At 39.0% G+C, this 9,995-nt stretch overlaps 1 protein-coding gene across 1 annotated transcript; it reads right to left on the reverse strand.

The window, feature by feature from the left end:
- Positions 1 to 507: 507 nt before the first annotated feature.
- Positions 508 to 3,638, reverse strand: LOC112456418 (vitellogenin-2-like). The gene is made up of 4 exons (XM_025018921.1): positions 3,624 to 3,638; positions 920 to 1,325; positions 629 to 698; positions 508 to 580 (listed from the first exon to the last, which is right to left on the reverse strand). Exons 1-4 carry the CDS (start codon positions 3,636 to 3,638, stop codon positions 508 to 510), a joined length of 564 nt encoding a protein of 187 aa, XP_024874689.1.
- Positions 3,639 to 9,995: the final 6,357 nt, after the last annotated feature.

Below are 9,995 nucleotides of genomic sequence, written 5' to 3' on the forward strand. Positions count from 1 at the left end.
GAAGTCTCGCCTTTCTTTGGCTTTGTGTCGCTCATTCGCTATCCCGAGATTATATATTTGTTCGTATGTTGCACCAAATATCCTGAGTTGCTATCACAAGGCGTTGCATGTGCTGTTCGGCCCGCTGTTAGCCGCCTTTCGCTCATCGCGGGTACTGCCGCTCCCGGCTCTCGATCCCGGGAACCCTCGCTCAATCGTCCTCGTCGCCAATTGCAATGTCTCCGTCTTGCCGTGGGTGCGAGGATGCCTTAGGATGCGAGAGGGTGACCTGATACAACAACTCGTTATGCAATGCACTCTGATATATATTCTCTCTGAGCCTCGCCGCATGGCTTACACTCACTCGACTTCCGGCTTACATATCTCCGCGAGCGCCTCGCTTTCCTTACACACACTCACCCGCCAGTACGTGGTGCCCTCTCTCTCTACGCGCATACACCACAACAATAGATATTTTTTTACAATTTTATTTTATTACATTATATATTTTTACTTTTTTCGCCGCTTCTATATCTTCAGCGGGTCGTCGTCGTCGTCGCTGCCGTCTTTTTGGCGGGTCGATAATCCTGACTGTGGCGGGCTGCAAAAAGAAAAGAATTAACACACACACGTCGTTGAATCTACTTACTCGGAAACGTTGATCTCTTTAAAGGGAGAAACCCCGACCAGCGTAAACCCGGAATCAGATGTAATATGTTCTGTAAAAAAAGTTTTAAAAACAATTAAACGATCGTCGACGATAAATATAATATTAGTTGCTTTCCATTTACATAAAAACTCGGATAATTCTCACTTGTGATGTCATTCTATCTTTATTATTCATTAATTCCCAAAAAGGATAGAACGACGTGACACAACAAGTGAGAATTATCTGAGTTTTCATGTAAATGGATAGCACCTATTAAGTGTATATACGTACCCGGGATCCGGCTGACTCTCGCGAAGCGACTCCCGTAGCAGGAGTTGCAGTTGTTGCTGCGAGCAGTGTAGTAGCCGCTGCTCTTGCTGCTGCTGCTGCTGCTATCACTGACGGTGCTGCTTGGGTTTTTGCTGGTATGATTGGATTCGCAGCCAGAGCAGCTGCAGACGCTGCATTGGTCCTTGTAGCTGCTGGAGTACTTGTCGCATGTTGTTAAGTTCAGCAGGTTTCTCAGGCTGCTGCTGGTCTGGCTACGGCTGCTGCTGCTGCTGCTACTGCTCAATAGTGTTCGGAAGCTGGTGCTTAGAAAGTCGCTGATGCCACGGTTGCTGCTGCTGCTGCGGCTGTTGTCGCTGGTGAAGCCTAAGGTGCGGCTTGTGTCACACTTGTTGTTTGTTTGGCCCATCTGTGTAACAGATTTAAAGAAAACAAAATTTAATAAAAAGTTAATTAAATGTGCCTTTAAGATCCCCAAGCCAATGAAACGCGTCTAGTGGTAACTTTAACGAAACGCCAATCAAACGTGCGCCTTTAAGATCCCCAAGCCAATCAAACGCGTCTAGTGATAACTATTGTTGAATTTAGCGGTTGGTTCTTTCACCAACGCAATATGGACGCGACTGCTTTATCCTCGCTCTGTTTTCGAGTTAAAATTCCAACGGGTTTTTTGTATTCTGTTCCGGCATCGAACTTATTCCGCACGAAACGTTCGTCGGAACCATCGCCACCATTCGCTCATTTCACCGATTATCTCGAACGCTCTCGAAACGAAACGCTTGGATCCAACGAACACGTGATCGTCATAAGTATACACGGTGTTTATGTTTAATCTAAAGACAAAGGAGGCACCGGAGTTTCGCCTTGTTTTGGACCTCGTTAACGGTCAACGATGTATTCGGTCGCGCCGATCGACGAACGGCCGGCAGATTCGTCCTCCAGCTTTCGTTCGAGACGGTCGTGCTTAAGTTTACCTCTGCACTGTAATTGTAACGTGAGCCGAATTTAACTGACTACGACGATTAAACGTTTTACAATCAAATTGAGTGAATTCGTACGAGTGCCATTCCCTTCTGACCGTCGAGTCCTTATCCAAAGGCTGTACTAGCCGCTGGCCAATTTTTTGGAGCCGGAACATATTCTAAGTTTCTTTTTTCAATTTTTACCGTTTTCGGATCAATTTTTCAAATTATTACCAGTCCCTATAGCTTATAAATTATAAATAATTATTTGATCAGGTTGTGACCGAACTTGTGGTCTTGAATAAAGATAAACTTACTTGTATTATCTCCACACCGCCTAGGATCGAACCAGTTGGCGGAGCATCGTGAGACGGAAGGTTATTCTAGGAAGGGGTGACGACCCCCTCAGCACTGAGGAAAACGACGCAAGGAGGAGGACTTGTATTATAACAATACGGTCGCCACTGTGTTTTGAACGTTGACACAGAACGTATATGCCCGTCAATATCAATGACGATGGGCTTGCTTGCTTCCTTCTTTCCAGGATGTAAGATCTTCACGCTGTTCGGCTCAAACGTACATCAGACAATGTCCATTCAAAGTCCTTCACTCGCGTTCGCGTTGCGTATATGATATTCGGATAATAGAATAAGAATATTCAATACCTTGAGAATTTGTATTGATTTAACAATAACAAATATATATATATATATATTTTGTATTTGGTACAAAGGTACGCATTTGTCGAAACGGAAAGCGTTTCCAAAGGCTATCAGGAATGTTCTTGCCGGGTACGATTCTGCGTTACGAGTCGGATATATCTGACAATAATATGCCGCGTAACTATCGCTCGCAGTAGCAAAGATAAATGCAAGTACGCTGTTGCGCAAACTAATATTTCCCATGTACGAATTCCGCGATCGTTCGATTCCTTCTCACGCTAAGATAACTCTTGAATACTCGATTTACACGTAAACTTGGAAAAAACACGATGTGTCTTCCTCAAGATATCAAATGGGATAGACCTCGAGTCGAAATTTGGTCTCGCTTATATACCTTTCCTGGCTGTGCATCCCTACCATCTTCACTTTGGCCAATGAGCAGCCAGTTCTATAATGCTCGCTATCTCGCTTTCTCATGCAGTCGACTGGTCTGAACATGTTTCCCGGAACTTCCTCGAGAAGTAAACAACTTCAAGAGTATCATGTTACGTCAAAGGCAACTGCCGACGTTTAATTAAACGAATCTACGACGAAATATTCTTTTCGGTCGAGCGACTGCATGTTTTCGGTTTTCTCTTTGGGCAAATAATATTCATCGAACAAAATAATTAAATAATGAATCCCGTAACTGAATATTTTTCTCTACGCAATATCATACATACATGCTTTACATTAAGTACGGTTTTCCCTGCTTATTTCCCTGCTTATTATGTAGCTAATATCGCGTAATCACTCATTCATGATTTTAATTACTTTCTCTTTTATTTTTAGGTATCATCCAAGCATTCCAGGATCTACAGGGCTCATCAGGTAGGTATACGGATAAGTATAAATGATAATATTAATATCATACTAACGTAAAATAATCAATTTCCTTTTTCAGGAACTTTTAGGTAAAGTATTTATAAAACGCTTCAAGCGTTCGCAAAATGTATCCAACACGGTTGAATACATTTATAATAAATGAAATTAATGTTTAAATAAAGCTGGCTTGCTCATTTCTAACATTGACATGTTACTGACCTTGGTCAAGGACATCTTCATACACGCATGTTAATGCAAATCTGACGTTATCTGAATCGTTTACATTCTTTATTACAATGTGTCTCATGCAGTCACATACGTATAATTATCGATAATTAATGATTTAGCTAATTTTAGACAACTCTTGCAATAATGATAAAATTAAAGTTTTTTCTTTATAAATGTCTCTAGGTAGTCCCTCTAAATGATAATGCATCGTTAAAATCTAAAAAGTCGGTTATTTCAACCTTTGACCTTGAACTGTCAAAATCTTTAAATAAAGCAAATTTTGAGAAAAGCACCTCAGAATATTGTTATTTGAGATCATTCTAACTCATATCCATGGTCAAATGTCCATCATTGGGCTTATGCTCAGTTTTCGCAAAATTTTGCAAAATTCTAAAATATTGGTAAAAATGACATTTTTATTGAATAACTTACTTCAGGGAGTGGCTAGAAACATTTTAAGACTGGTTGCGTTCAAATCGCATCATTAATAAAGAAGTTAGTAATAATGACCTTGAGGGTCTGACCTTGAAATGTGTAAAACGAGAAATAATTAAAAATTTGAAACTTTTATGATGTAAATCGTTTCTTTAAATTATTATAAGATTTTTGAGACTAGTCGCATTCGAATCGCTTCATAAATGGCGAAGGTCACTCAAAGGTCATTTGATAGATGAACTTTTGTTCTAACAATAAATTCGCTAGTTGTATTATATAAGCATGTTATTTAATTGAAAATAAAACGTTTAAGATAAGAAAAATCAAAATCGGCTTGTAAATGGCGAAGGTCACTTGAAGGTCACTTGTAGAGGTGAACTCTCGTTCTTTTAAGAAATTTATCATTTTGACATCATAACTGGTGTGTTTGAATAAAAAGAAATCATTTAAGATCAAAAACATCCAAATCGGATGATAAATAAAAAAGTAAGCCCGAAGGTGCCCAAAAATGAAATAATGCATTTTTCTGTTTAAAAACCATATAAGCATGTTCCGCAGGTTAATATAAGTACATATATGTACTTTTTGAACTAGATTTAATGAAATTACAGAACTTTATCTCAAAATTGTCACAAACTGTCATTGCGTTAATTATTTGTAAAATAAAGAATGTATGCCTTATTAGCATGCTCATATATTATATCGCGCTCTTATATCTAATTAAAATCTATTTATCACGCATAATATAATATCTATGTATTTCAAATAAACTTTATCAAAAATCTGGCTCCTGCCATACAACGTTAAGTAACTTTTACTTATTACTATTATCATTACGTTAACTGTCAAATGGGCTCGTTTGGAAGAGCTATATTAATATTTACATCTTTACAGCAATGTTTATTGGTCAAAATCAGGTACGTCAACAAAATACTGTTTATCATTAAAGTTACAGTAAGTACCATATAAATAATTAGGATCGAAACTCTGTTTCGATAACTCTTTCTGTTAACATTTTTATGTTTATCGTTCTACTAATTATCTATTATATTCAAGTCTCGTTTTCACGATTAACAATGTAGTACCGGCTTCCATGCCCGGTGGCGCCACAATCTTCAGAGTAACTTTTTTCCCTAGCCCCATGCTTCTATGCTTCTATTCTTCATAACGTTTTTTGTGCTCGAAAGAGTCACAACTCAGAGTGTTTGATCGGGAATTAGAGGAAAGTCTTTTGTGAATAGTATTCTGCCATAATGTCGAAAAGAAGGCTGTGTAACGCGGAATTCGGAAAATGGAATGAGCAAATGAAGAGACTGCGTAAGAAACTGAGAAAGCGCAAACGGAAAAAGACCACCGAAGTGGTTAAGAGGCCTCGACCGCCATTGTGGTCGGCAAGGCACAAGATCTGACGAATGATAAGAAAATCGGTGAGTAATATGGAAAAATGTGCTCGTAAGCGTCTTGGCGGTGAGCCTTCACTAGAGGGAGGACATATCGCACGTTCGGAAGAGAGTAAATCTCTGGGCGATGAGCCTTCACTAGAGGAAGGACATATCGCACGTTCGTAAAAGAAAATCTCGCGGCGATGAGCCTTCACTCGAGGGAGGACAGATCGTACGTATAGCGAGTCAGCTGCTTGTGGTGTTTGTGGTTTATCTCCATAAACTTACTGTAACGTTTTGATAACATTTTACTTAAAAGAAAAAGATTACCTCAGATAAAGATCTCAAAATACCATGCAGTCCTCGCAGCAATGCAGCAGCCATTTCAATGTCACGTTTCACGTAACAGATTCATTTCTTTTTTTCTCATCGTTCATATTTCACTTTTCACAATTCACGCTAGCGGAAAAGTTTCATGATCGACCCCCAGAGATTCTGGCTTACATGGTTTCGGATTTGCATGTCAGGGACTATAAAGAGCAGAGACAAATATTTTGCTCCATTGAAAAAACGCTAGGCTCGGCTCGGCGATGGTAGCCTTGGCAAAAGCCATCTCTCTAATCCGCGAGCTGGAAGAGGACGAAGTCTCAAGTGCTCTGTTGCATTTTTTTAGGAGAAATGCAGGCAAGCTTTTGGCAGGCTTGCGTTATCAGCAGTCAATAATGACGAAAGCGTTTATCCTGCCAGGTATCGAGGAGGAATACCGGGAACGGTTGAAGAAGTCGTAAAATACGGCCGATTTATTTGGCATTTATTTGGCAAAAACCGTAAAAGTCTCTAGATGAAGTTCAAGAGCTACTCGCAGCAGGCTTAAAAAGAAAACCCAAAAAGATCCTTGCGTTTCAGAGACTGCCGGAGGTACTTTTACCTATATAATTCAAACTGAAATTATCGATTAAGCTATTGTGTCTCTTGATCCAATTTACGTTTCGGCCTTGTCAGACGCTGGTTTCAAAGGCACCGCTATTGCAGAATTTGCAATCTCTCGATGACATCAGAGAGGCAATAAATTAACTCTTGAATTAGAGGCTATCAGGCCTAAAATCGGATTAAATTTTCAGGATTGCTTTAAATTTAAGAAACTTAACGAGTTTACATTGACAAAGCACTTTAAATTGGACAATAGTACAGCGAAAAAGCTAATTTCCAAAAATTGTTTTTTGTTTAAACAAAGTTAGATTTAGAGAATGCCTATTTTCTGATACCAGTAGACGAGAGTTCTTCTAAGTACTTGAGATTTATTTTCCAGGGCCAGTATTTTGGGTTCTTATGTCTACCCTCCTGATTTTAATGTAACCCCTCATGTGTTCACTGAGGTCCTGAGGTCAGTAGTAAACCAGCTGAGTAAAAAAGGTTGTTTTTTTTCTTCAGTTACATACTTAGACGATATACTGTTCGTTGCGTCATCTAGGCAGTGTGTGGATAATGTAAAGGCCTCGATTGAGCTCTGGAATATTTAGGCTTTATCATAAATTATAACAAGAGCCTGGTACCCAGTCAAAAAGCGAAGTTTCTGGAAGTAACGTACAATTCTGAGACAATAACATTGGAAGTACAGAGGATAAGAAGCAAAGAATATTTGATTCATTGGAGTTGTAAAAAAAAAAAAAAAAGTTTGTCTTAGGCGATGATCTAGTTTTGTCGAATCAGTTAACGCATGTTGTTTAGCAGTTAAATACGGTCGATTATACACTAAAAGATTCGAACGTGTCAGATATTTGAGATTATTAAAAAATGGAAATAACTAAAAAAAAACAAAAAGGAAATCTTGAGCCAGTTTTAAAATGATGAAAGATGAATATTCTATCTTAAAATTCTGTCTTAAAATTCTTATTAAAAAAAAATATATATATAATAACAAAAAATAAGGCTCGAGGTTTCTTTTTTTGACAGACAAGAAACAAAAATGGCACAGTAACTTTGAGCTTTAAAACTCAAAGCAGCATTGGTTGTTCAAAAAAGCTTTGCTAGGAATTTTAGAAGTTGTAAAACACATCTGCATATATACCATGGCTATATCATATGTCAACAAAATGGGGGGGAGTGCAGCACCCAAATCTGCATAGGGTTGCGAAGGAAATCTGGCAGTGGTGTGAAGTAAGGAATAATTTGTTAGTGGTTTCGTACGTTAAGTCCGAAGACAATGTCGAAACTAACCGAGAATCTCGGATAAGAAATATATATACAAGACTGAATTAAAGAATTACGCCTTCCGTCATGCCGTCAGAGCGTTTTTGATATCCAAAAATTGATCTGCTTGCCCCTAGAGGTAACACAAAATGCGAAAAGTTCTTCGCTTGGGAAAACGATCCTTACTGGGCTAGCCAATCGTGGTTTCCCTTATTTATGAAACTGTTGAAGGGAAAGCCGTTAATTGTTAATCCTGTGCCTGCTTTACTTTTATCCCCCTTATAGGTCTATTCGGCATCCACTAACAAAGAAGCTGCCCCTGATGGTTGGAGAATTATCAGGAAACCCTTCAGAAGAGAAGGATTGCCTAGCTTCGAAAATTGCTAATATCTTCGAAGCTTTGCTGATGGAGTCAACTCGTAAGCAGTATGCAGAATTTTTAATAAGACAATGGTAGTCTTTTGCCTAGATCAAAATCTGGACCCTTATCAACCAGAAAAGAGAAGTTGATTTCATTTAATTTTTTCAAAAAGAGGGCGGCGGCATACGGATCCCGTAACTCGGTAAGATCGGCGATTTCTCTGATCAGCGGAAGCAATATTGCTCAAAATAAAAATATTTCTAGATTTTTTAAGAAAATATTCTTGCTTAACCCGGTGAAACCCAAGTATGATAGAACTTGGGATGTTGATACAGTTTTCAAAAAGTTGAAGGTTTTTCCCTTAAACAAGCTGACTCTTGGTTGCTTGACTGAGCGTCTCGTGTTGCTGCTTGCACTGGATATCGTGCACAGGGCACAAACATTGACCTCAATCAAGTTTTCTTTTTTTTAACTTAAACGAAGTTCGGAAAGATACGAAATAGGAATATCGGGTCGAATTAAGACCTACCGTCCAAGATCATACCAACTTTTGCTAGTTTGCCAGTTGTTCTGAAAAATCCCAGGTTAGGCTAATGTCAACATTTGACGCTTACATCCAAGCGACATCGCAGTTGAGAGGTAAAGTAGATAATCTCTTTCTGACAGCTAAAAAGCCACTCAGAGCAGCTTTTATAGCAATGATGGATAGAAGAATTAGGGCAGCTATGTCTCGCTGGGGTATAGGTGAGAGCTTCACTATTCACTCTACAGAATATGCGGCGAGTTCGGTAATTAAAAAAAAAAAAGTTGCTCTAGGAACTATATATAAAAAAAAAACTGCTCTATAGTTGGTCGAAAAATTCGTAGGTTTTTTTTTATTAAACACTGTAATACTGTTATTTTGTAGTAACTGTTGTTTTAACCACGAAATCCTTGGTAAAAGCGCGTATGTGTTAATAAAGCGCAATATAGGATTAAAAAAAAAAAAAAAAAAAAAATGTTATTGACCTAAGGAAAAAGTTAGCTTTCTTTTGTAATTGGCGTATGACTTAGTTAGGATTCGTATACGAATTCTAAACAAGTAACAAACAAATAAAAATTATATTTCTCTAAACCTCTACATTGTTAATCGTGAGAACGAGACTTGAATATAATTGGAAGATCAAACGATCTCATAGAGAGATGTTCGATCGTAATTATATGAAAAGTCTCGTTCGAGCGATTACTCCCACCCGATGTAATTATACATTTCCCAACCCCAATTTTATAATAATTTTTATTTGATATGCTAGTGAGCTAGTCGAGCTCTAAACTATATGAAGAATAGAAGCATAGAAGCATGGGGCTAGGGAAAAAAATTACTCTGAAGATTGTGGCGCCACCGGGCATGGAAGCCGGTACTACATTGTTAATCGCTCGAACGAGACTTTTTATATAATTACGATCGAACATCTCTCTATGTTTGATCTTCCAATTATCGTTTTCAGGTTTTCGACCAACCTTTTACGTCGTCTGTGAATCAGCTGTCTGGGCTGCGTCTGGACGGATCTGCTGGCTCGCCTCGATCAGCTGTTCCAGTTCCTTCTCTAGCTCGCTGTTTTCCAAATGGATCGTAGTGTCAGTTTCTGAGCTGACATTGTCGTTTTCGGGATCAGGATCGGGATTAGGAGTGGAAGTGATCAACCTGGGGTCTTGGGACTTCACTTCTACTTTAGTTTTTATTGCCCCTCTCGCTGGCGTGGCTTCCCTCCTGGCTTCCATCTGCGCTGAGGTTTTACCTTGTAATAGCAACTCTAGGAATGGAGATGCAACCGAAAGCACTTTAGTGGTCGGTGGCAAGATCCGACCTAACCGATGAAGTAATTAAGGACATTTTTGGTGAAAATTTGGACCACAACCCGGGTCAGGACTGGGGAGACACGGGAGAGTTGGAATAGGTTGTAACCGAACGGCACTACAGGAGGGTACGATTCACGCTGGATGTCCTTGAAATCA

Source organism: Temnothorax curvispinosus, unplaced genomic scaffold (assembly GCF_003070985.1).
Source record: "Temnothorax curvispinosus isolate PA1 unplaced genomic scaffold, ASM307098v1 QBEX01006824.1, whole genome shotgun sequence".
In the NCBI taxonomy this organism is placed as follows: Eukaryota; Metazoa; Arthropoda; class Insecta; order Hymenoptera; family Formicidae; genus Temnothorax; species Temnothorax curvispinosus.

What these genes read in the sequence shown, in the direction of transcription:
- LOC112456418 (XM_025018921.1), bottom strand. An exon ending in GAGAGTCAGCCGGATCCCGG is followed by an intron (nt 699 to 919) that starts GTACGTATATAC and finishes CTTTTTTTACAG; the next exon opens with AACATATTACATCTGATTCC. An exon ending in AAAGAGATCAACGTTTCCGA is followed by an intron (nt 581 to 628) that starts GTAAGTAGATTC and finishes TTCTTTTTGCAG; the next exon opens with CCCGCCACAGTCAGGATTAT.